The 27177-nt window shown below is 37.9% G+C and overlaps 3 protein-coding genes, 1 long non-coding RNA gene, 1 other non-coding gene and 1 pseudogene across 19 annotated transcripts; 2 read left to right on the top strand and 4 right to left on the bottom strand.

Moving 5' to 3' along the window:
* Nucleotides 1-1930: 1930 nt before the first annotated feature.
* LOC147945852 (ABC transporter G family member 19 pseudogene) lies at nt 1931-4376 on the bottom strand (annotated as a pseudogene). The gene has a single exon (XR_015596782.1). The product of XR_015596782.1 is annotated as an ABC transporter G family member 19 pseudogene (transcript).
* Nucleotides 4377-8864: 4488 nt separating this feature from the next.
* LOC147945851 (defensin-like protein 206) lies at nt 8865-9406 on the bottom strand. Its single transcript, XM_087509103.1, has 2 exons — nt 9314-9406; nt 8865-9226 (listed from the first exon to the last, which is right to left on the bottom strand). Exons 1-2 carry the CDS (start codon nt 9378-9380, stop codon nt 9033-9035), a joined length of 261 nt encoding a protein of 86 aa, XP_087365229.1. The 5' UTR covers nt 9381-9406; the 3' UTR covers nt 8865-9032.
* A 614-nt stretch (nt 9407-10020) lies between these two features.
* Nucleotides 10021-11754, bottom strand: LOC104780348 (uncharacterized). 14 transcript variants are annotated; one of them, XR_015596770.1, is made up of 6 exons: nt 11402-11754; nt 11175-11295; nt 11025-11081; nt 10852-10903; nt 10607-10643; nt 10021-10382 (listed from the first exon to the last, which is right to left on the bottom strand). It is a non-coding gene; the product is annotated as an uncharacterized LOC104780348 (long non-coding RNA). The 14 variants fall into 14 exon arrangements; XR_015596772.1 differs by lacking the exon at nt 10021-10382 and adding an exon at nt 10449-10485; XR_015596769.1 differs by lacking the exon at nt 10852-10903.
* Nucleotides 11755-13217: 1463 nt separating this feature from the next.
* LOC147945850 (uncharacterized) lies at nt 13218-13925 on the top strand. Its single transcript, XM_087509386.1, has one exon. The coding sequence runs from the start codon at nt 13218-13220 to the stop codon at nt 13923-13925; it is 708 nt and encodes a 235-aa protein (XP_087365512.1).
* A 15-nt stretch (nt 13926-13940) lies between these two features.
* On the top strand, nt 13941-18178 carry LOC147945849 (uncharacterized). Its single transcript, XM_087509385.1, has 8 exons — nt 13941-14399; nt 14563-14693; nt 14763-14817; nt 14938-15384; nt 15493-15659; nt 15764-15986; nt 16073-16281; nt 16363-18178. Exons 1-8 carry the CDS (start codon nt 13941-13943, stop codon nt 18176-18178), a joined length of 3507 nt encoding a protein of 1168 aa, XP_087365511.1.
* A 2477-nt stretch (nt 18179-20655) lies between these two features.
* On the bottom strand, nt 20656-20762 carry LOC147945848 (small nucleolar RNA R71). Its single transcript, XR_015597935.1, has one exon. It is a non-coding gene; the product is annotated as a small nucleolar RNA R71 (small nucleolar RNA).
* Between the last annotated feature and the right edge of the window lie 6415 nt (nt 20763-27177).

Here is a 27177-nt window from a genome sequence, read left to right as displayed (position 1 = left end):
CTAAGTGATTATGGTAGACAATAATGTTCTCAACATATCTACACTATTGTTAATGATTGGTGCACAACTAGACCATTGTGATGTTTCAAAATTCACTATTTGTCAAAAGTGTGTTGTAGTTGAGATGATTTCTTATGTACTACTTGATTTCTTAGACCATTTTCTCTGCTAAAAAATCAGAATAGACAATCGTTCCTATTGCAAACTCTCTCTCTTCTCTCTCCTTGAACACCAACTCCAGATACTAGTATAGGTGTGGTTTCCTTTAGTTGTTATACCCAGACGGTTCAAATCTCATTTTTCTAGTGAAATTGCCGGTTGTTTTCTCTTTTTGTTTGGTTGTGCTTCGCCGTTTGTAGTAACATTTTCTGATACCCTATTGGAGCAATATAAATAAATTTTCCTAAAAAGGATTTTGTCTCCAATTCACAATCCTAAACTCATTCTAGGATTCCAAGTTAGTTCTGATGTTTCTCTAAGCAATAAAGCAAAGCTTCCCACCTTTGTCTCTCAAGACTTTACTGCTTTATAGATGCGACATAGGGAAAAGACCAACGCCACAATGTAGAGCGTGGGTCTTTATATCAACTTTCTCTATCTATTGATGGAATGGATATTGGCTTTCCAAATTTGAGTTAGTTCTCGAACTTTTGTAATTGGTAGTTCTGTAAAATTCTAATGGCTCGTTTATTGAGCTCTATGGTTCTATTGTCCAATCACAGTTAAGTCATCCCACCAATTCCAGGGATAAGGTTAACCTCACCGAGTTTTCAACTGGTAACACCGAATTGGAAAGACATTATTTAACTTATTCTACATGAATCAAATAACATAACCATTCGCCAACACTGACCCACCCAGCACTTGCTTTCCATTATGCATAGTTTATCTCTTAATTTCTATTTTTTTTTTGTTGTTAGAGCATTTTCATCGAGAGTCTTCCCATGAGTATCAAAGAAATAATAATGATAAAAATAAAAAGAAAGAGAGAAAAAATTTAATCTTCACTTGGGAGATAATTTGAAGCATATATGAGAGAATAAATCTACACCTATTTTAATTTTATTGGTGTTGAACAATAAATTTAATTCAATAATAAAATAATATATATATTAAAAAAACTTTAAGATATTTTAAAGCAGGATAACCGATAATGATGCTAGCTATTTATATTGCTTTTATGACTTTTTGTACTTATTAATTTTCTTTTTTTTTTATTTAATTATATATATATATATATATATATATATATATATCTATATATATTTTAAATCACTATATTTATAACATCACACACGTTTTTTTAATGATATTTTCTTTCTTGAAACAAACTAACCAATGCGTGGAAATTTTCAAATTACACATTAAAAAGTGGCTCCAATTTCATTCTGATTTTAAGTGCTTTAAATATATATGTCTACTCCAGTGTTCGTCATTAATTGTGTGCAGAAATGTTTGAATTTTCTATGTTGATTAGTCAAAATTGATTTACTTTGTAGTTTGGAGAACACATTAATCACGTTATAATTCACACAATTATAAATTATTCTATTTTTATTCTGTCTATAATTCAAACACTTACAATATCAATGAATTTTTAAAATACCGTTTTTTTAATGTCACTTTTCAAACATACCCGTTCATGGTGTTCATTTTTAAAAACATATTTTAATATATTAAATGACTAAATTTTGAATCATAAACTCCAAATATTAAATCATATCCCGTGAAAACTATACCGTAAATATAAAATAGAAAATTCAAATCTAGATAAAAAAATTTTTAAAATTAATTTAACATATTGTAATTGTAAAAAAGACAAAAATAAAAATGTTAAAAAAAGAATATTTTTGAAAATAGTATTTCAAAAAAGAAATAATTTCTAACAAATTCTCCACAATATTCTTGAATTTAAATTTAACTACTGAACTTCGAATCAAAGATATATTTTTATTTTGAAATATCCCAGAAAGATACTAAAAGATGAAACGATTGCATAAGGCTACAACTTGTCAACTTCAATACAAACTTACAACTTGTCAACTTCAATACAAACTTATAACAACGAGAAGCTTATACTTAGAAGCGTAAGCTAGAGTACACAAGTGTTTGTGGGGAATGATAGCTTCACGTTCTCTTATTTCTGCTGCCAAACAGCAAGGCGAAGTAAAACAAGATCCTAAAGAAGAGACCGGAAGCCAACGTGATCCACAAGCAATCCCACTTGCTCAATTGAGTAATACCTTGTTGTGCGAGTAACTTAGACCCTGTCTTCAAGCATGTGGACTCCGTTATCTTGGTTTTCAAAGATCTACTCAGAGTTTCAAGGAGCTTAATCTTCCTAGAATAAGACACACCTCCGAGAAGAGTACCGTCAAATACTTGGACTCCCTTAACAAAGCAACGTAACGGGTCATCAAACTCATTGATTAATACAGCCTCGTACGGATACTTGAGAGGTGAAATGTAATGAAACCATATCCAATAGACTGGTATCCGATCTCGGTTGACGTAGAATCCACTCAGCAGTAAACAATAAGCAACATAGGCAATAGTGACCATGTAACTTATCATGATATTCGGAACAACGCCGGATATGAAAGTAACGATAGAGGAACCAGACCAGAAGGAGGCGTAGATTATGAGGGAGTAAAAGAGGAAACCTTCTAACCCGCCGCTCAAACCAACGGTCCAGAATGTGATCGAGGCAAAGACTAAGGAAGGGGCAATTAGTTGAGGCAAGGACACCAAAGAGTGAGATATGACATAAGAAGATGTTCTGTACGCGTTGTGGGTTGTCTCTCTCAAGAAAATGTATCGTTCTTGAATAAAAACTGGGATATTGTCTAAACAACAGTAGAACATTGTGGGCACCACGAATGCAAAGAATGTCGATCTCTCTTGTGCACCTCTTGGAGTGTTGTCTAGATTCCAGTACACAGTGGCTAGGAGAATAGCGGTCACCATAACCATAGCAATCCGTGTTCCCATGAGTTCGGGCATCCGGATCCAGTTTTTCATGTACCGTTTGGCTAAGATGAGTGTTTCAAAAAATGATGGATTCGCATATGAAGATATTGATTCCATGGCAATGGGATTGACTGCAGATGTGCCTGAGACTAATTTGCCTCTTGAAACACTCGCATTGATCGCTTCTTTTAAGGATAAGCCTTGGTGGGGTGTGGTTTGTGGGGTGGCTCGAGCTGATTGGCTAAGTTTGAGCTTGTTCTGCTCCCACTTTTTGTTGAATTCTACTAACTCTTTGGTTCCTTCAGTGGATACTTCCAGTTGTCGGATTAAATCAAGTGCGAACTCTGTGATGTTCTCTTTCTCAGGGATCGGATGACCAAAATCAGAGAAGAATCGAGATAGACTTGCTGGAGATCCATTGAACACACTCTTGCCGCGAGATAAGATGATAAGCCGATCAAGCAATTCTACAATACGAGCACTTGGTTGATGGATCGACATAATCACAATGCTGCCACTCTTAGCTATTCGTTTAAGAACTTGCACCACCATAAACGCGTTGGTGGAATCTAGCCCGGACGTAGGTTCGTCAAGAAACAAAACGATAGGATCGTGGATAATATCGATTCCTATTGAAACACGTCGTCGCTCTCCACCAGAGACTCCACGGTGTCCCTCATCTCCGATCACAGTGTCCACCGCATTTCTGAGCCCTAATTGGTCAATTAGGGTTTCAACACGTTCCATCTTCTTGGATTTGGACAAGGTTCTTGGAAGACGAAACTCGGAAGCGAAAACTAAGGTTTCTTAAACGGTAAGCATCGGAAAAAGAAGATCATCTTGCATCACATACGCTGATATAACTTTCAACAATCGAGATTGCAAAATCTTCTCTCCGTTAAGTGTTACTGAGCCTTTCAACCTCGTCTCCGCGACCCTCCCCGCTAATGCGTCGATCAAAGTGGACTTCCCTGCTCCGCTTGCACCAAGAACGGCTAGAATATCGCCGTCACAAGCCTCACCGGAAACATCATCGACTAGAGTCTTCACGGAGCTTTTCCGTGAGAAACCAAACCCCTGACGAAGTGTGACATCGTATTCAAGATTGTTAAAGGCTAATACGAACGGTACTGGTTGTACATGTAAGGCTTCGACATCTATCGTGTGATGAGCTGGATCGTCGCTTCTGGCGGGGTTGCCAGAATCTTCCTTCCGGAAACTGTCGCAGTCTTTTAGCAACTCGGCTAGCGTAGGTGATCCGATGGGAGAGATATTGTTGTCTGACGACAAAACGATACGTTGCATCGTAATGTTTTTAGAGCTAGAGTGATAGTGTTTAGTTTTTAGTAAGGAATCAGAAAGCTCCAATCCTAGAACAGCTGTCTTTTTTTTTTTTTTTTAATGATGAGTGTAACTTGTTTATATATTGAGTATCCTATTATATTAATTGAGAAGTATAAATATGAAACTAACCTTAAAATGTGTAAAAAATTACATTTAATTGCCATTAGATTAATTAATTAAATAAATAAATATAATTAATTAAAAAATAAAAACGTGGACAAATCAAATGTAAAAAAATCTAGAAAAATAAAAGAAATCTATTCAAATCAAAACTAATTTGTAATTGAAAAAAATTAATAAAAATTAACTGCTAAGATTTTTAAAAAATGATAATTTTTTTAAGTAGAGTGTATTTTATTCTTTAATCTTATATTGTCATGCCATTGATTTCAAATAATTATTAGTTAAAAAAATATTTTTTCTCTCTCTAATAAATTATGAACGATTTTTTTTTTTTAAAAAAGATATAAACAAATCAGAATTTCAAATTTTTAAAGAGTTTCTTAAATATAATTATTATAATTATTTTTAATAACTAGATTTCAAAGATTTTCTTAAAATTTCAAATTATGATTCTCCTATCATTTTTATTTTATTTTATTTACAAATTGTTTTGAATTTTCATATAATACTTATGAGTAATAAAATGTAGATTTTTCTGCATATGTTGTGAATTTTTAAAAACAAAGATCTATTACTCGATCTGTGAAAATAAAATGTGTGTTTCAATTTTCACATTGGCAGGTTGATAAAACTAAATTTATATAGCTCATAAATTAATAAATTTTATTTGTTCATAACTATAATATTAAAATTACTACTTCGTATTTCACAAAATAATAATGCAAATACAACAAACTAACAATATAAAACTGTAATATACATCAAAAATAAAATACTATAATATTCTAAAATAATTAATATTCTAAAAAGCATATATAAATTTACAGAAAAACAAAATAATTTTTTAAAAAAAATATAACAATAACTTTTAAAAAAATGTTGACCGGTGCTATAATTGGTGTTGTAAACTTATCATTTTATATATAAAATATCTGATAATATCTTATACTAATGATTTGTGTTTGTGAAGCATGAAGGTGCCACGAAGTTATTAATAGCTTAATGTGTGTGGTTTGTAGAACTCCGACAATGAGCATCATCATTATTTAGAATAGATGATTTCATATGTAGTTTCGTTTTCGACATAAATGTATTGAGGAACTAGAAATCGTGATTTACGTGGTTATTGAATTTATGATATAAGCCTTAATTAGAAGAAATGCAATTTGGCTTCTCCAACGCGAGTTGCGTTTAAATATAAGCTTCTATGGGAGTCAACTACAGTTTTTTTGTTTTTGTTTTTTTGTTTAAAGCTATATATATGTTTCTAAATAAAAACATGTTTAAAGTGGAGATAATTGGTTTGTGTATTTTAAATAAACTAGTAAAAATAAAAATGTTCTATGTTTCACAAGCGGATGAATTTAGTAGATGTTATAAACCACCCTTTCAAAACCTGTTTTAACTAGTATGAACTATTATTCTAGTTTCTTCAAATACGTAAGACTGAATATAAACTATGGAAATAGTAAGAAATTGATAACACCACAAACAAAACAATCATATATCAATTTTAATAGGGCTGCCTGTCCCCATGTAATGTATAGCGTTTCAACTAGGTTCCCCTATACTTTCAGTATTTATCAAATTCTACCTATACGATTTATGTTCTACTCAATTTCACACAGACTATATAAACCTACTCAATTTGCGTTTTAAAATCGATGACCGACTAACTTTTTTCATTTTGTTTTGCTTCATTATACATATTCTTATTCTTATTCTTCGTCTTGTGCTTCTGTTTCATCGTATGTGGTAGTAATTGAAGTCGGGAATCTAAATGCCTCGTTGGTCAGAATCAAGCATTACCCATACAAAAATGTTGTAAGTGTTGCTATTCTCTTACCTAAGTTGTTATTGATGTTGGATTTGTTTGAAATTGTCAAGAATTGATCGAATTTGGAAACGTGAATTATCGATTTTTAAGGCAACTGAGAAGCTTTATTGGTTTTGGTTAATTGGGTAGATTTATATAGTGTGGGTGTTACTAGGTATAGAATATACATTGTATAGGTAGAAATGGGTAAAGGCTGAAAGTACAGGGGAAACCTAGTTGAAACGCTATATTATAGGGGACTATTACAAACACCCCAATTTAATATTCGCCTAAGTTTATATACACAATAACAATGATATGTATATAAGTCAAGAGAATTCAAATTCACAATGGGTTTTAGTATCTAAACTTAGCTAATCATGCAACTTAAAGTAAACAATTGAAAACAAGTCAAGAGAATTCAAATTCTAAAAGACTAACAAGACTGCAATTAAATCAAAGCGGGAAAAAAAGCAAATTACTCAACAATAACTAAAAGTGAATCCTCGGGTTTAAGCAGCCGATTACGAACGATAAAGACATAGAATATGGCGTTTCACAAAGCTTCTAACAAGCAAATATCCTTAGGCCATAAAACACTAAACATGACCAACACATTTCCATGCTATTAATCAGTTTACCAACCAATCAATAATTAACTTCTTACAAAGACAATCAATTGACTAATAAGCATTATAATCAAGTTTATCTATCCACTAAGCATCCTAGTCAACAATTTCCAAAAGTAAAGAATGCAGAACACTTAAAAATTTTGGTTCGGGAATTTCATCAAACACTTTTTGTTCATGAAATTCCTAAAGTCTAAAATCAACATGATCAAGGCTGATCTAGCTTTATAAATAACTAATAAATAAAGATTCTCTAAGATCCAACCTTAAACTCCATATCCAAACTCGTAAATCATCCTAATCTACCTTAACCCAAAGACTCTAAAAAACTATTCATTCATGGTTATGATCACACAAAAATAATGGTTTTATATTTGTAAAATCATAATTAGAGATTGTAGAATGAGATTTTAGTAAAACTCCTGTGACTCCGGTATTTACGAGTTTAGTAAAACACGGTTATTGGTTACAAAATAAAATCTGACAGTTTAACTGAATGTCTAATTTGGATGAATTTAATAGACTGAGTGGGATTAAGAAGTTTTAATTAGTTTAGAGTGAATTGGGTAGAGTAAGAGCATCATGATCCTAGTTGAACACTTACTATACAAGATCAGAATTGCTACAAGCAGCCCTTAAAGTTTATTAATAACTAGTAGTTTCCCATGAGTCATTTCCCACAGAGAGAGACAGTACAATTGGAAAGTTCTATAAATTTACACGAGAAGAAGCAAACTCGACTCATATTACATTACGTGTTTAACAAGAAAAGATCACAAAAACTTTCACAGTCACTTATAATTTATTATGTATTGGTCACATATGTGTTTTATAATAAGAAATAAAATAGACTCTCAGCTATCATATTATATCTCTTTTTTTAATTATCATGTTAGCATTTTGTTAGTTCATTAAATTTTTGTATTAAATTCTAATATAAGTTCTCAAGTTTTATATAGTTTTTTTTATCTTCCTTTCAAACATCTAAAACATTATATAATACTATTAATATAAATAAAATATTAAAAAATATGAAAACGGATTCATATTTAATGCTGTATATTTATTTTTTGTCTCTAAAATAGTTTGTTAATAAGTCTTTAATTAATAATTTAAATAAAATTAATAAACTTTCTATATTAAAATTGAATAAAATGACACATGTCAACAAATTATGGACAAGTGGCAGTTTTTTTGGATTTTGTGAACCTTACTTTATTTTATTATCTAAGATATTGTAGTGCATCTTTCAAATTCAAAATTTTAACTACATAAACCTAGCGTAAGACCAATTAGATACCTTGAGCAATTTAGATGATATGAAAAACATGCTTTTCATACTTTATAAAATGTAAACTTTGATTGTGGAAGACCTTTGTTTAAGTGGTCAAAGGTTTAAAAGCTTCTACAGAATATTTTGGGGTTTGATTCTTAAACAATGTAGTTTTTTTTCAGTTTATTAACGCAAAGTCTATTGGATGTTTTAGAGGAATGTATGAAGAGTCATCCATGGTGGTCTTGTGTGATTCGGGGAGACCATGTTCATCCGATGTTTTACACTTAGAATTACTTGTCATATATGGATCCATTTATTGCAAAGAGAACTGCATCGTGGAATGTTTGTTTGTAGAAGTATATATGCTGCAGGTAAATAGGTAATCAATCATCATAATAGGATATACTGGATGAAACTTGTAATAATTATGTAAGTGAAGAAAATAAATGGAAAATTTAACTACCATAAATGATGGTTTTCGATACAAATGCTTGGCGTAGCACGATTGTTTCAAAAGAACCAAAAAAGAGAAGAAACAAAAAAATCCTAATTAAGAACATATAAAGGATTTGTGAGTTTTAACTTCAGATTCTTGAATTAAAAAAAAAAAAAAAAACTGTTCTTACTGTCCCAGATTATAAGAGTTTGTACCAGATTAAGTGAATTTCTTGAGACAAAAACGTGAAATGTAGGCGGGAAAGAAATGAGGAACATAAACAAACCAAATTTAGTATTGAGAATAAAACAACAGTACACACAACATCAATTCTGCAGTTAGGGGCAAGTAGTGATAAACTTTCCCTTCATGCTTTATTTGGAAACAAAAGAAACGTACATTAATGTAAACACACATTAAAACCAACGAAAACAGCAGTCACTCTTTTTTTGTTCTTTGGTAGCAATGGCAGTGGTTCTCGCTTCCCTCAACAACCCCTTTACATACATGTTGACCCTTGTATGTGCTTCTGCAACATTTAGTGCAATCAACGTTCGTACCAGGGAACGGGTCTGGGCCGCACTCGTCTAAGAACGTGAAGCATGCAGGTTCAGCATCGCTCTTCAGGATTTCTGCATGTTGACAAATCATCATGATCGTTTTACAAGATAATTAAAAAAAAAATGTAAAGAATAGTAGAGAACATCCAAAGTTCTTACCAGTGGTAGCCATGAAAAAGACAACAAAGAGAACGGTGAAGCAAACTGAGTTGATGTTCTTTGCCATTTCTTTTGGTTTTGCTTTGCTTTGTCTTAAACTTTAATATTGGTGAGACATTCCATATGTCTGCTAATATCTATTTATAGTTCAAAGTTGTAACCTTGTTATCATTGTTTAATCTACCTTTCCGATTTCCTAAGTACATAATGTCGCCAGAATTTGTTATTATATGGAAAAAAAATGCACTTGACTTAGAGAATTAACCAAAAGGAAGCTCCAAGTTGTCTTCGTCGTCGTTGTAACCACGATTATATAAATATGACTAATTTGATCCACCAATTTTATAGCTTTTTCAAAGTAAGCTATTTTTTTTTTTGATACACTACAAGAAATATGTACATTGTTAGCGCGAAAGAACTGCTATCATACATATAACATAGCGTTATCATAAATGCTGTGACATCGGCAGTCATGGTAGACACCCCACATACTATAACATTTTTGACATACTTTAATAGATAGTCACATACGATAGCATTTTCATATTATAGCGTTAATCAAATGCTATAATACATTTTATGATAGCAAAAAATTAGTATTATTTTTTGTTATATATATTTAATAATTTGTATAATTGAATCCTATTTTACAGAATTTATTTAATTGTATTTATATATAATTTTTATATTTCATAAAATTATCAACATACATAAAATTAATATTACATTAACCAAAAGAGGTCTTACATAAAATCAAGTGCCACCAATCTTAATTAAAACAAAATTAAGATGACCAAAAAGAATAGAGACAAACTTGTAAGAACATGTACATATGTAACTCATCCAAAGTGAGGAGATATAGAAGGTACATGGAGCTGTAGATCATCATGTTCTTGGACAAGGCTAGGATCTCTACGATTTCTTTAGATTGATCTTGGAACCTTACAAGTTTTAAGGATAATACGACATGACAACTTCAAAAGCGTTGGGCATCCTCATTCTTCTATTGATACAAGGAAATCAAAGGGGCCACAGAAAACCTTTTCTAATAAGTGGGATGATCTTCCAACTGCAAAATTAAGGACTAGATCATAGAGGCAAAGAGAGAAAGACTCACAGATAAAACTAGCAATGTAGAAAGAAAATACACTAAGCTGAAAGTATTTTAGAAGCTGCACATTTAAGTAAATGTCAAACCAAGTGCAGCAATACAAATTGATAGGAAGCGGACTCTCTAGCCAAGAGTTTCAAGGTCTTGTTTAGTAACACAGTATAACAACAAAAAAACCTAACCTTGTGTCCTAGCATTTCTGGCTCTTTTATCCCCTTTCTTCAACCAAAAAAAAAAAAAGAAAATGAGAATAAGAACAACAACACAACAGAAAAAGTTTAAGCAGCTCATACGAATCGATTAAAAGATAAATAAGCTCATGAGCTTCAGTAGCAACTCTTCATCACTAAATTTAATTGCTACATGAGAATAATATTATTAATACAACATCAATCACACTGAAAGAATGAATAAAAGAAGCCAGGACCTTGAGCGTGGAAAAGCTTCCGACTTAAGGTTAAACTTTGCTCAAACACCAACTACAATTTACATTAGCAAACGAATCCAGCATTTTGATTAAATTTCACAAGTATACACAAACTCATTATAGAGGTTAAAACAGAGGTGGGATCCTAACACTATTCATACTCAGTTACTCACGAATTAAAGTGATGACTCTTCAACACCCTTTTATTCCAGCTCATGCTTCAGCCGCATCTAGTACAAAAAGCCGAGCACAACTTAACTAGAAACCACAAATTTGAATTATAGCTTCCGGGAGAGTGAAATTAGACCCGACGATTTGCTTACCCGTCTAACGCCAACACTGGAAATTATCTCCGATCTTCTTCACGTCTCCACCGCTGCAACTCCATTTGTTCTGAGAAAATCGAAACTCCTCTTAGATCCACAATATCTTACCAAACCAGATCTGAACAAGAGGAAGACAAATTAAAAAAAAACTACTAATCCAATTCAAAATCAAACGAGAATGAGAAGCAAAAGAGAAAAGTAACAACCAAATCACAAAAACCCACATCTTTACAATCTCTGAAACCTTTTCACCCAATCTTCTTCTCCGTTCTTAATCGTCTCATCTTCACCATGACTAGACCAAGTCGAATCTGGATTTCTCGCTTTCGTTGGTGTAGACCCACTCGAATATGGATTTTTGATCTTTTAGATGGCTCCAGATTTGAATCTAACAACATCTTCTAAGAAATCGCTCTCTCTCTCTCTCTTCTCTGGGCTGGAACAAGATGAGTGTTGAATGTTGGGTGTGGAGAGATGAAGATAGAAATTAGGTTAGATTTAAGTGTGGGAGGTAAAATGTCTAATATTTGGCTAAGGTGATATGTTAGGTCTGATAGATTTTATATCTTTACTCTTTAGGGATTTCGAGAAAGAGGGGAAATGTAGTGTAAAAGGCAAAAAGTCTAAATTTTTAACTAAGTGTTAGGCGGAACAAGTGATTTTAGTTTTCCGCCTAGTGAAATTCTGTCATAGCGTTAACAAAATGCTATAATATAATAACTAAAATTTCAAATCATCTTCAATAGCAGTTCAGCAAACCGTCCTATTACATTATGCTATCAATTTGGACTTTTTTTGTAGTGATAATTCCGTGTAAATTCTCAGGCCTAAACTAAGTTATTATTTACATAGAAATATTTGATATATTTGTACAGTGTTCAAGAAATCGCTAGGCAGTATGTGGTGATGACCCAGCGCCTACTGCCTAGAACACATAGTCAGAATTTTAGGAGTTTTTTAGGCGGTTTAGACGTTTACAATACGAACATTATATTTATGATATTATATGTAAAATTATGTAAAAATATATGTTAGAAGAAATAAATAATAATAAATCATAAACTAAAATTAGTATAAATACATTTATTTAATTTAGATTAATAACATATAAACATTTATAGATATGTATATGAATATAAAACTTAAAAATTTAAATATATGTAACTAAAAATAAAAATATATATTAAAATAATATTATGTGATTTTAGACGGTCTAAACGGTTGTCTAGGTGTCTGCTGAGCGCTTAACGCCTAGACGACCGCCTAGAGAACTTTCTTACAAAATAATATACACAAGAACAATTTTTTTGTTAAAGTTTTGAATAACAATTCTAACATTACTTTGATTTCAGAAAATATGGTGGTGGATACGAAAGATTGAAAATAAGTTATTTGACCATCTATACTTAATACCTATTAAAAATATTATAAGAAGAAAAAATTTACGATATTTATCAATTATGTTTTTAGTTATATTTTATTTCCAGGTCAACTCTACATGTATATATATTAAATAATTAACAAAGAGAGAAGGTCTTCGATGTCTATTAAATTAAATATTTAATATATAATAACTGTTTTGTAATATTTTACATATATATATATATATAATAATAATAATAATAATAATATTAATAATAATAATAGGGATAAGGAGAAAAGAAAATGAGTGAGGTGGCGATTAGGGTTTTGGGAGTGCACGAGCAAGATGCGATAATGGAGGACATTGGTGAGCGGCGTAGGCCCCCGGAGGATCCACCTGATGGACAAGGATCTTGGGTGGCTCGAGTGAAGGGTACGAATGCGGGGGGGGGGGGGGGGGGGGGTGATGATCGATTTGTTTAGGAGAGGGTACGGCTGGAGTTCCCGAATGGGGAAGATGGAGAACCAGTGGTCACGATAGGTATTGAAGTCCTAGAGGCTATGAATGGTTTGTGGGAAAGGTGTATGCTTGTTAAAGTGTTGGGGGTGAATGTTTCGATTGCAGCCTTGAGCCGCAAGTTATGCGAGTTGTGGAAACCAAAAGGAATGATGTAGGTTATGGATCTCCCTCGTCAGTTCTTCATGATCAGATTTGAGTCCGAGGAGGAATACATGGGAGCCCTTACTGGCGGTCCATGGCGAACATTTGGTAGCTACCTTATGGTGCATGCGTGGTCACCAACTTTTGATCCTTTGAGGAATGATATTGACACGACGCCGGTGTGGATCCGTTTGTCGAACCTTCCAGTGAACTTTTATCATAGCCAAATTTTATTGGAGATTGCCAAGGGGTTGGGTAATCCAATTCGGGTTGATTTCACAACATTAAAATGTGAAAGTGGGAGTTTTGCTAGGGTTTGTGTGGAAGTGAATCTCAAGAGGCCGCTTAAGGGTACCATTTTAATTAATGGGGAGAGGTATTTGGTCTCTTATGAGGGGCTTACGAGCATTTTTTCCGGCTGTGGTTTGTATGGCCATATGGTTCACTCCTGTCCACGGAGGGCACAGGAGAAGGGTATGGAACATTTGTCGCAAGCTATGGTTGTGTCGGAACAAGTGAGTTTGTTGGAAGGGTCTCCGACCGGGGGTGAAACGCCGACGAGGGATGGGTTCATCCCGGTGCAGAAGACGAGAAGACGAACAGAGATGGAGGTGAATAAGGAAACTCTTGCGGGGGTGACCACAAAAGGTAACTCGGATCGTGTGTTAAGGGAACCTAATCATGGTGGTAGATCAGAGAATATTCCAGTTTCGAATAGTTTTTGAATGTTGGAGGAGGATATGACTTCCCTAGAGATAAGGGAAGGTGTGAGTCAGGAAGGAGGGAATAAGGAAAATGTTAATACGCTTAATCTTCTCAAAGATGGTAGGCGTGTGACACAAACAAAACCAGTGATTTTTGGAGCCAATGCGGATTTGGGCCAAGGTAGGCCTCGTGAGGGATTTAAAGGGAGGAAAGGCGCCATGGGTAAGGGGTCGGATAAGATATCTCATAAGGCCCATCATAGGGCAGTTGGACCAACTCGAGACTTAATTTATGGCCCGATAAGGGAGATTGAGGAGATGCCCGTCTGCGCGTGGAGTCGGAGACGGTTGTTCGATCAGGAGGTTGTTTTGTGGGTCAAGGGACTTTGGCTCAGAATGATCAGAGCATGGTTTCACCGCCGGAGGTGGTGGATGCGAGTTTGCCGATGGAACGTTGTGAGAGGGTGCCAAGTACGGCTGCGGATGTCGGCCAAGGTCTGTTGAAGGAGGTGATGGTTCCTCGGAATGCATAACGGCTCTCCCCGGGTATTCTGTTTGTTTATCGCATAGAAATTATGAATTGTCTATTGTGGAATTGCCGGGGGGGGGGGAAGCGAATAAACCCAACTTTAGAAGATCTATTCGATACTTATTGTAGAACTTCAAGATTGATGTGTTAGCGGTGATTAAAACGCATGCTGGGGGAGATCGTGCGGGTCAGATCTGTCGCGGGCTCGGCTTTGATCATAGTTTTCGAGTTGATGTAGTGGGGCAAAGCGGAGGAATTTGGTAGTTGTGGAGAACTGAGGTTGGGAGTGTAGAGGTTGTTGAAGCCTCAGACCAGTTTATTTATGCAAGGATTACGAATGGGGAGGAGGTTCTAAATCTAATTGTTGTATATGCGGCGCCGACGGTGAGCCAGTGAAGTGGTTTATGGCAAAAGTTGACAGAGGTGGTTCGAAGTGTGGTTGGACCTGTTATAATTGGTGGAGATTTCAATTCTATTGTTCGGGTGGATGAACGGACTGGCTAGAATGGTCGTTTATCACCGGATTCATTAGCTTTTGGAGATTGGATCCATGAGTTGTCCTTAATCGATTTAGGCTTCAGAGGGAATCAATATTCTTGGAGAAGAGGTCGAGTGGAACAGTCCTTTGTTGCAAAGAGACTGAACCGCATTTTGTGTTGTCCCCATTCTCGTTTGAAGTGGCAAGAAGCTAGTGTGACTCATCTTCCCTTCCTCGCATCAGATCATGCTCCCCTGTACTTGCAGTTGTCACTAGAAGTAGTAGTGGATGTGAGACGACGTCCATACCGTTTTGAAGCGGCTTGGTTAAGCCATCCTGGTTTTAAAGAGCTGGTAGATACGTCTTGGAACAGGAATCTGACAACCGAAGAGGCTCTGTGCGGGTTGCATAGAGTCCTGTTACGATGGAACAGGGAAATTTTTGGTGATGTTCAAGTGCGTAAGGAGAAGCTGGTGAGGGAGATCTAGGCTGTACAGGAGTTGATTTATCAGAACCAAACAGACGATCTTTTGGAGAGGGAAGCAGGGCTATCAAAAGAGTTTGATGTGGTGTTGGAGCAGGAAGAGCTTATTTGGCTCCAAAAGTCGAGGGAAAAATGGGTAGTGCATGGGGACAGAAATACCCAGTTTTTTCATCTATCCACTATTCTTAGGCGCCGTAAGAATTGTATTGATATGTTGAGGGATACTAAAGGAAGGTGGGTCTCCAATACGAAAGATATTGAAAGGTTAGCTGTGGAGTATTTTTAGAGATTATATTCGTTGGAGGATGTGGAGCAGGTTGTTGAGAAGCTTCCTTACGGGGCTTTATGAGATTGACGTATGATGATAGAATGACATTGAGTAAACCTTTTACAGGATTGGAGGTAGAGTGTGTGATGCATAGAATGGGCAAGTATAAAGCTCTTGGACCAGATGGCTTTCAACCTGTCTTTTATCAACAATGTTGGGATGTGGTTGGGGAGTCAGTGATACGTTTTGCCTTGGATTTTTTTGAGACAGTAATATTGCCACCAGAGGCCAATGATGCAATTGTTGTCTTGATTGCTAAAATGGTGAAGCCGGAAAGAATAAATCAGTTCTGACCGATAAGCTTGTGCAATGTGTTGTTTAAGATAATCACTAAGACGATGGTGGGGAGGTTGAAGGGAGTTATGACCAAGCAAGCTTTATTCCAGGTAGGCTTAGTTCAGACAATATTGTGGTGGTCCAAGAAGCAGTCCACTCTATGCGTCGTAAGAAAGGGATAAAGGGATGGATGTTGCTGAAGCTCGATTTAGAGAAGGCATATGATCGAATTAGGTGGGATTTTCTGGAAGATATGCTTAATTCAGCTGGTCTTTCGAATTTGTGGGTCCGATGGATTATGGCTTGTGTCTCAGGGCCATCAATGAGTTTGTTGATTAATGGAGAGAGAACATAATCGTTTAGGCCTTTGAGAGGTTTGAGACAGGGTGATCCCTTGTCTCCCTACCTCTTTGTCCTTTTCTTGGAAAGGCTTTGTCACTTAATAGAGGGGTCGATTGAGGAGAAGAAATGGAAGCCAATCAGTTTGTCAAGAGGAGGAACGAAGCTATCCCACATTTGTTTCGCTGATGACTTGATTCTAGTTGCAGAGGCCTCTGTTTTGCAGGTTCGTGTGATACGCAGCGTTTTGGAAAGATTTTGTGAAGCTTCAGGGCAGAAGGTGAGCTTGGAGAAGTCCAAAATCTTTTTTTCTGAGAATGTGTCTAGAGAATTAAGGATGCGTATCAACGATGTAAGTGGCATTCAAGTGACAAGGAATCTTGGCAAGTATCTAGGCATGCCAATTCTTCATAAGAGGTTAAATAAAGAGACTTTCGGGGTGGTTCTTGAACGTGTCTCTTCGCGGTTATCAGGCTGGAAAGGACGCCTGCTGAGTTTTGAAGGACGTCTTACACTTACGAAAGCAGTCTTATCTTTAATTCATGTCCATTCGATTAGCACAATCAAGCTACCTATGAGTATTTTGAATCAGTTAAATCGAGTTTCAAGAGATTTTCTATGGGGCAGCAGTGTGGAGAAGCGGAAACAACACTTAGTCGTGTGGGATAGAGTTTGCTTACCAAAGGAAGAAGGGGGTCTTGGTATTAGAAAGGCTTGTGATATGAATAAAGAGTTGTTGGCTAAAGTTGGGTGGCGTCTTTTACATTACCAAACCAACCGGTGGGCTAGAGTTGTGAGGAGAAAGTACAAAGTGGGAGACATACACGATCTTACCTGGATGAATGCTCGTAGTAACTGGTCTTCCATATGGCGGAGTGTGGGAATCGGGTTACGTGAGGTGGTGCTCAAAGGTCAGCGCTGGGTCCTTGGAGACAGGAGACATATAAAATTCTGGACTGATAAGTGGTTATGTGGGAAATCACTGGTGGACTTGGTTCCCGGGAACGTTCCAGTTGATATGCAGGGCTTGACGGTGAGGAATCTATGGCGAGATGGAGTGGGTTGGGATCTTCCTCGGATCTCACCACATGTATCTGGCAACCAAATTTTAGAATTGGCTGCAGTGGCGGTCGATAGTGTAACAGGTGCTAGGGATAGATTGTCTTGGGGTGAGACGGCGGATGGCAAGTTTACTGTCAAGTCCGCTAATGCTCTGCTGACAAGGGATGATACACCAAGACCGAATGTGCTAGATTTCTATAAACGAGTGTGGCGAGTGATCGCACCAAAAAGGGTCAGAACGTTTCTCTGGTTGGTGGGGAACCAGGTGTTGATGACAAATGAGGAGAGATTTAGGAGGCATTTGGGTGACACTCAGATATGTCAAGTGTGTCATGGAGGAGTGGAGTCCATCTTGCACATCCTACGTGATTGCCCTGCTATGGCAGGAGTATGGACTCGCTTGCTACCCGTCAGTCAAGTACAAGTGTTCTTCTCTAAGTCGCTACTTGAATGGATTTATGTGGGTTTGAGTCAGGGGGATCAATGGGTTGGCCTAGGACCAACTCTCTTTGCTATAGCAGCTTGGTGGGGTTGGAAATGGAGATGTGGGAATGTGTTTGGCAAGAATAGGTTATGGCGTGACTGCATGCAGTTTCTTAAGGATCAAGCGAAGGAGGTATCTCGGGCTAACGAGAGGAATGGGGATTGTATGACTAGGAGTGGTAGAGTGGAAAGACAAATAAGCTGGGTTAGACCTCTGAGTGGTTGGCTTAAACTTAATACAAATGGTGCTTCACAAGGCAATCCGGGGTTAGCATCTGCTGGTGGTGTTTTGTGAGATGAGTATGGTAATTGGTGTGGTGGATTTGCCTTGAATATAGGGCGGTGCTCGACCCCATTGGCTGAACTTTGGGGAGTTTATTATGGTCTATACTTTGCTTGGGAGAGGAGGATTGTGCGTCTGGAGTTGGAAGTGGAATCAAAGGTGGTGGTTGGTTTCTTAACAGCGGGGATTTGTGAATCTCACTGTTGTCTTCCCTGGTATAGCTGTGCCATAGCTTTCTTACAAGGGACTGGATAGTCCGGATTTCACACGTGTATAGGGAGGCCAATTGTCTAGCAGACGGATTGGCAAACTATGCTTTTTCTTTGCCCTTAGATTTTCATTCTATTAATTTGATCCCGATGGAGCTTGTTCCAATTTACCGGGAGGATTGTGATGGTTTTTCAAGGCCACCTTTAGTGCCTGTGTAATTTGTTTACTTTTCTTTAATAATATGGGGATTTTTCCCATTTTCTTACCAAAAAAAATATATATAGAATAATTGTTTTTTCTTCTTTGTTAATTGTTCTTTCTCAAACTAACGGTCCAGAATGTGATGGATGCAAAGACTAAGGAAGGGGCAATTAGTTGAGGCAAGGACACCAAAAAGTGAGATATGACATAAGAAGATGTTCTGTACACGTTGTGTGTTGTCTCTCTCAATGAGTGTCGATTTAGTCGGACATGTTGGGCAAGGTATGAAACAGTTGGGCCTTTAACGTGGTAAGGCCAAGTAAGCTATTTTGTTTCATCAAGACCCAGTTACAAGTTTGGGAACACTCTTTTGTGTCGTCTTACGGATGTGTCACGATGCTTTTTGATATATCATGGTTTTTTGTGGTTTTTAACCATGGTATAAGTGTGCTTTTTGAGTCTTTTGATTTGTTTTCAGTGTTGTTTTTGAGTCTTTATAGGTTTAGGTACTCATTGTCACGGATGGAGCACTAAGGAGCTAAAAGAAGATGATTTGGAGCATAATCAAAGCATTAAGGCTGATCAACGAAGTTGGGAGACAAGATCAAGACTATGCATCGACCGATGCAACCTCAGCATCGATCGATGCAGCTGCCACAAGACAATCGGAAGTTGTCTCCATAAGCTTTATGAGAGTATAATTGATTTTCCTGATAAAATCTTTTGATGAGCAAAATTATTTCCTGTAAAGAGATTTGATTTAATAATTTTGTGAACAATCTAAACTTGTTTTTAAAGCTGATTTTTAACCTTGAATTTTACAAAGAGATTTGGATTTTCTGGTTTTAAATTTAGATAATATTTGCAGTGAGAACTGATTTATTTTACCAAAAGTTTAGAGTTCTAGATATGATCTTAATTGCTTGAATCCTATTAATTTATTGATTTGATATTCCATAATTTCTTGAGAAATTTCCTATGCCTAGCTTTTTGATCCTTTGAATTTACAACACTCTTTGTAATTCAGTTTCTGCATTGTTTTTAATTTAATATTTTGATTTAGCATAATTAAAAGATTGATAAGTCTATTGTGTGATCTAGAGTCTCTGTGGATTCGACCTCTAGAGTATTACAACTGCAAGGCTGTTAGTACCATTAGGGTATTACAATTTGATCATATCAAATTTTGGCGCTGTTGCCGGGGACTCTTTTGATTCACCGTTAGATTAAAGTCTTTGATTTTGTCTAGATTTTTATTTTTCTGTTTTACTCACATGCTTTTGTTTCTTTTCTCTTGTGTGTTTCAGGTATATGCCTAAGCTGCACACCAGGAAAAATCAAACAGGTCCTACCTTGAATCTTACAAACCAAGAGTTAGGTAGACTAGAGCGTGACAACAAGAAAGCAGCCAGATCAACAAAGATGGTCAATCCAATCATATTGAGACCAGATTAGGCTGGAGTTTTGAGAGATCAAGAGGGTCATGTGCGCAACGAACAAGGCCAAAAACTTGATGCTGAAGGACGATCATTCAGGAAGAACTCGTCGTTGCGGATGAGAATGCACGTTGCGTCGATCGATGCAACCAGGAAGGCATCGACCGACGCCACCAGGAAGGCATCGACTGACGCAACAATGGCGTCGATCGATGCAATGCCAGAGCCGATGCGGAAAATGTTCAGAGGTGACGGGATGACAATGGAGAGCTTGTCAAAACTCTTGCGGACTTTAACATACCTGATTTGTTCTATGAGAACCGCTCCGCAATTGTCCCTCCTCCCTCCCCAAGGAATGATTTTGAGCTGAAGCCTGCCTACTTCGCTCTTGTTGGACAAAGGCCATTCCAGAATTTGCCGCATGAGAAGCCTCTAGACCACATTGAGCATTTTGAGGATATAGTCACAAGCATCAAGGCTAATGGAGTCACATATGACTATCTCTATTGCAAACTCTTCCCCTACTCTCTTGTTGGGGAAGCTTCTCATTGGCTAAGACAACTCAAACCGGGATCTCTGACAACCTGGCATGACATCAAGGTAGCATTCTTGAACTACTTCTATGATGATGCCATGTCTGATGAGCTGAGGATTAAGCTCTCCACTTTTAGACAAGGACCAGCTGAATCTTACAAAGCTGCTTGGGTAAGGTTCAAGGCATATCAGAGAGACTGTCCGCATCATGGGTTCTCAGAGGTGCAGCTGATTAGTATCTTCTTCAGTGGTATTGATTGGAGGTATCAAATGACTTTGAATGCTGCTAGTGATGGGAACTTCAAGACAAGGTACCCAGATGAAGCTGAAAAGTTGATAGAGAGGTTAACATCCAGCAACAGTACTAAGAATGCGGACTTAGAGCGGAAAAGAGCACATGAAGGGTATGATTCAAATCAGTTTGCTATAGTGAATGCCAAATTGGATATAGTGCATAACCTTCTTGTTGGGAAGAAATCAGTCCAGTTTGCTGAAGATGTTGAGATTTTTGAGCCAGAGCCGCAGAATGTAGAAGAAGATGTCAACTTTGTGTATGGGAATCAAGGCCAAAGGTTTGGAAATCAGCAAGGCAACAGGTCTTTCAGTGGAAACAACCAGCGCAACAACTATCAGTCTAATTCTACAGGCTTCATTCCTAAGCAAGATTATCAGAAACAGCAGCAGAGCAGTGGTTACACCAGAACCTATGGAAACTCCGCTTACCAATCTCCTCCTCCTAAGACAACCGAAAGTAGGATGGAGGCAATGCTTGAGCAGATTCTTCAGGGACATAAGCAGTTGATAGTGACATTCAATGGGAAGATTGACAATGTCTATACTGAGCTTACTGGCAAATTTGATTCATTGACTGTCCAAGTTAAGAAGCTGGGAGAACCAAGTTGCACAAACTGCTGGAGCTGTGAAAAGGCAAGAAGGATTCTTACCAGGAAGAACTGAATCAAATCCGAAGCACTCTTGCAATGTTGTGACCTTAAGGAGTGGTAAGCAATTACAGTCTGAAGCTGAGAAGAAGCGGAGAACTAAAGAATTGCAGGAACTGATTGATGAGGATGATGAGTTTGACGATCCGGAACCTGCGTCGACCGATACAGCTGCAAAGCATCGACCGACGCAACCCTCAGTGGTCGTAGAAGAATTTCCTTTGCGAGACAGCGTCGAACGATGCAACACAAGCATCAACCGATGCAAAGTCCAGACCGAGACAGAAGTTACGAAAGCTCCGATTCCAGTTGCTGAGAGAGTGTACAAGCCTAAGGTTCCTTTTCCCAAGAACCCAAGGAAGTCTAAACAAGAGCTCGATGATGCTAAGTGTAAGGCTATGATGGATAAACTTACTGTTGAGCTGCCATTGACTGATTCTGTTAGAACTTCTCCAATGCTTAGGAGATATGTCAAGAGGATGATGACTATGGATTTGAATGCTGAGCAGGGAGTAATGATGATTTCAGCCCAAGTTAGTGCCATCATTCAGAACAAGATCCCAGAAAAGCTTCCTGATCCAGGTAGTTTTGTTCTTGATTGTACAATCTTCAGTGAAAGGTTTGCTAGATCTTTGTGTGATCTTGGTTCCAGTGTCAACTTAATGCCTAGATCAGTAGCACTCAGCCTTGGGATGATAGATTTCCAACCCACCAAGATTACTCTTATCCTTGCTGACAGATCAGTTCGTATTCATGACGGTATTCTTGAAGATGTTCCAATTAAGATTGGTAATTGTTTGATACCTACTGATTTTGTGGTCTTGAAGTATGAAGAAGAGCCTAAGGATCCTTTAATCTTGGGAAGATCATTCTTAGCTACTGCTGGAGACATTATTGATGTCAAGAAAGGACAGATTGACCTTAATGTTGGAGACTTGCAGATGCGTTTTGACATGGATAAGCTGGTTAAGAGGCCAACAATAGATGGACAAACTTTTTATGTGGATACATTGTTTAATCTTGCTGAAGAGATTTTCAAGGAGCTGCATCATGAAGATCCTCTTGAGAGAGCATTAGTTGCTTCTACTGAAGAAGCTGAGCATTTAGATGACATTGCTGCTGGGTATGTCAAGCTAATAGATGCTAATGAACAAGTGAAGAATCTGGTTGCACAAGAGGAATTGGTTAGTACTTCTTCACAAGCTGAAATTTTTTCTGATTGGAGTCTAGAGAAAGCTCCAAAGCTTGATCTGAAGCCACTTCTTGCAGGTTTAAGGTATGCATTTCTAGGTGAGAATTCTTCTTATCCTGTTATTGTTAATGCTTCCTTAAACAATGCAGAGCTCACTTTATTGCTAAGCAAGCTGCGCAAGTTTCGCAAAGCTCTTGGCTATTCTCTTGATGATTTTGCAGGGATTTCTCCGGACTTGTGCATGCATAGGATTCATCTTGAGGACGGAGCTAAGACATCTATTGAGTATCAGAGCAGACTAAATCCGAATTTGCAAGATGTTGTTAAAAAGGAGATCATGAAATTGCTGAATATCGGGATTACCTACCCAATTTCTGATAGCAAATGGGTTAGTCCAGTTCATGTTGTTCCTAAAAAGGGTGGAGTTACAGTGGTGAAGAATGACAAGAATGAGCTGATTCCGACACGGACAATCACCAGACACCAGATGTGCATTGATTACATAAAGCTGAATGCCACAACAATGAAAGATCACTTCCCGCTGCCCTTCATTGACCAGATGCTTGAGAGGTTAGCTAACCATCCATACTCAGGGTTTTTCCAGATTCCGATTCATCCCGATGACTAGGAGAAGATGACCTTCACTTGTCCATATGGTACTTTTGCTTACCGTAGAATGCCTTTTGGTCTCTGTAATGCTCCTGCGACATTTCAGAGATGTATGATGTCCATCTTCACAGACATGATTGAAGATTACATGGAGGTTTTCATGGATGATTTTTCTGTATATGGGTCTTCATTCAAGAGCTGTTTGGATAATCTCTACAAAGTGCTAGCTAGATGTGAAGAGAAGCACTTAGTTCTTCATTGAAAGAAGTGTCATTTTATGGTTAGAGATGGTATAGTGCTTGGTCACAGGGTTTCAGAAGCTGATATTGAAGTTGACCGCGCTAAGATAGAAGTGATGACAGGTCTTGAACCACCAGATAATGTGAAGTTGATAAGGAGTTTTCTTGGACATGGCGGTTTCTACAGACGCTTCATCAAGGATTTCAGTAAGATAGCTAGACCACTTTCAGCTCTACTATGCAAGGATGTCAAGTTTGAGTTTACTGATGAATGCCGTTTAGCTTTTGAACGGATTAAGCAAGAGCTTGTGAGTGCTCCAACTGCTCAACCACCAGATTGGGATTTGCCTTTTGAGGTAATGTGTGATGCCAGTGATTTTGCAGTAGGAGCAGTGCTAGGACAGAGGAAGGATAAGAAACTTCATGTTATTTATTATGCTAGTAGAACAGTTGATGATGCTCAAAGGAATTATGCAACAACAGAGACAGAGCTGTTAGCAGTAGTGTTTGCTTTTGAGAAGTTTCGTTCTTACTTGGTTGAATCGAAGGTCATAGTTCATACATATCATGCTGCACTCAAATACTTGATACAGAAGAAGGATGCTAATCCAAGGTTACTAAGATGGATTCTTTTTCTTCAAGAATTTGACATTGAGGTTAAGGACAAGAAAGGGATAGAGAATGGAGTAGCTGATCATTTATCAAGGATCAAGATAGAAGATGATGTTCCAATTCATGATTCACTGCCAGAGGAGAATGTCTACTTTGTTGATATTGGTTCTCAAGCTACACTGTCTCGGGAAGTTTTGCAGACTCGTGGTAGTGCATCGACCGACACAACTGGTGTATCGATCGATGCAGCATCTCGATACGCACAAGATTTGGCGAGTGCATCGACCGACACATTGCCATGCATCGATCGACGCACGTATTTGGAATCATCGGGTTATGAGTTTGACGACAACGTGGCTGCTGTAACTACTTCTGATCAACCGTGGTATGCTGATATTGCGAATTACCTTGCTGTTGAGGTAGAACCAGACAAATTTACAGGGTATGCAAAGAAGAAGTTCTTGAGAGATCTTATGAGATACTATTGGGATGAACCTTATTTGTATAAGCATTGCAGTGATGGAGTTTACAGAAGATGTTTAGCAGAAACTGAGGTACCTGACGTTTTGTTTCATTGTCATGGATCCGACTATGCCGGACATTTTGCTACATTTAAGACGGTTTCCAAAGTTCTCCAAGCAGGCTTTTGGTGGCCAAAGATGTTCAAAGACGCTCATGAGTTTGTCTCAAGATGCGATGCCTGTCAGCGGAAGGGTCAAATCAGTAAACGACATGAGATGCCACAAAACTTCATTCTTGAGGTTGAAGTGTTTGATTGTTGGGGCATTGATTTTATGGGACCATTCCCTTCTTCTTACAAGAACAAGTGCATCCTTGTAGCTGTTGAATATGTCTCCAAGTGGGTGGAAGCTATTGCAAGTCCCAAGAATGATTCTGCTGTGGTTCTTAAGCTGTTTACACCATTATCTTTCCACGGTTCAGAGTGCCTCGGATTGTTATCAGTGATGGAGGTAAACACTTTAGCAATAAAGTGTTTGAGAAGTTGTTGAAGAAGTATGGAGTTCAACATAGAGTAGCCACCCCATATCATCCCCAGACTAGTGGTCAAGTTGAGGTTTCTAACCGCCAAATCAAAGAAATTCTTGAGAAGACAATGGGTTTTTACTAGAAAGGATTGGGCAGCGAAGTTAGATGATGCATTTTGGGCATATCGGACTACATATAAGACATCACTTGGCACTACACCTTTTCATCTGTTTTATGGGAAAGCATGTCATCTTCCAGTGGAATTAGAGCACAAGGCAGCCTAGGCTGTTAAAGTGCTGAATTTTGATGCCAAGACAGCTTCACAGAGAAGGTTGGTTCAGCTGAATGAGTTGGATGAGTTTAGACATCATGCATTTGAGAACTCTAAGCTATACAAGGAGAGAGCCAAGGCTTATCATGATAAGAAGATCATCTCCAGAAATTTTGAGCCTAATGATCAGGTACTTCTGTACAACTCTCGCTTGAAGCTGTTTCGAGGTAAGCTTCATTCTCGCTGGTCCGGGCCATTCACTATCCAAGAAGCCCGCCCTTATGGAGCTACTGTGCTGCTGAACTCCAAGGGAGAGAAGTTTACTGTCAATGGAAAGAGGGTGAAACATTATTGGGCTAATGCCGGGATACCAGACGGACACATTGTGCGTTTGGATGATGCACCTTCTGCCTAATCCGCTGCCAAGTCAAGCTAATGACTTAAAACAAGTGTTGAGTGGGAGGCAACCCACTGGTATGATTTAACTATTTTTATTTTTATTTTTAGGATTTACTAACATATTGATTTTGAGTTTTGAGTTTAAATGATGCAGAGATCGTAAAAAAATATATAAAACATAAGTGGCAGTGCATCGACTGACACAACTGGTGCATCGGTCGATGCATAGCTCGATGTTGTTACTGGATCCGAGAGTAAACGGGCTGGTGGGTATGGAGAATACAACTGTTGGTGGACCGGACCAAAGCCCAGTTGCATCGACCCAACACTTGCATCGACCGATGCAACCTCAGCATAGATTGATGCAAGTTAACCTAGAGTCACGATTAAAGAACCCCGACTTCGTCTTCTTCGCCTCTTTTCCTCAGAACTCGAACTCGCAAAGAACAGAGAATTAAATCGATCATAACTCAGTCAATTCTCCATCAAATTCGACGATTCAAGGCTCTATCTGCTCGGTTTTCTCTCCTCTACTCGATCCTCACATCTGCTTTAAGATTCAGAGCAATGACGACCCGCAATCGATCCAAGAGACTTCGGCCCTCCACTTCCGCCACCGCTTCGCCACGCCTTCGCGACTCTCCACCGCCGGCGACTCCTCCTCCAGTTACACTGAGGCCAATCCGACCACTTCCAGCTCCTGGTGCACCTCTTCAAGCCACATGTCATGATCAATGGCCAAGAAGAGAAGCACTACGGATTCCGCCACAGCATGTTTGGCCTGGACGTCCAACTTAAGAGGTTAAGAAGCTTGAATACATCAACCGATTACGCTTCTTGATACGTGGGGAGAGTATGAGACTATGTTCTTCAATGCTTGGCTGAAGGTTGATATCAAGCCAAATCGGTTCGTTGATCATGTTACTATGCAGAGGCTGGGGATTCATGATGAGGTACTGAGACTTCTGGAAAAGATTGGATTGGGGACTATGTGAACTCACCACTATGACTTATTTCTGGAGCTGGTCCGACAATTCATGGCTTCAGTCCGCCTTCTCTTCCAGAACGAGCAGGTCCCGAAAGCTAGTGAAGGAAGGCTGTCTTTCTTCATTAGAGGAGTTCGGTATGAGATTTCTTTATGCGATCTTTGTGACATTTACGGTTTTAGTAGAGAGCCAGCGGGAGTTTCACTTCCAGGAGAGTTTGTAGATGTCTCGCATCTCTGGTCCTACTTCGGTACTGGCGATTATGATTCCCGAAGTTCCACTATGACTGATGTGAGGCATCCAGTGATCAGGTACATTTTTAGGGCCATAGCCAACACTATTTTGTGTAAGATGGAGCCTGGGAAGATGAGAGTGAGTGAGCTGGAAATGATGG

The sequence above is a fragment of the Camelina sativa genome, chromosome 4, assembly GCF_030686135.1.
Source record: "Camelina sativa cultivar CO46 ecotype springtype chromosome 4, ASM3068613v1".
Taxonomy (NCBI): domain Eukaryota; kingdom Viridiplantae; phylum Streptophyta; class Magnoliopsida; order Brassicales; family Brassicaceae; genus Camelina; species Camelina sativa.
Note: the sequence above shows the minus strand (reverse complement) of the source record. Positions and strands in the feature narration are given on the sequence as shown.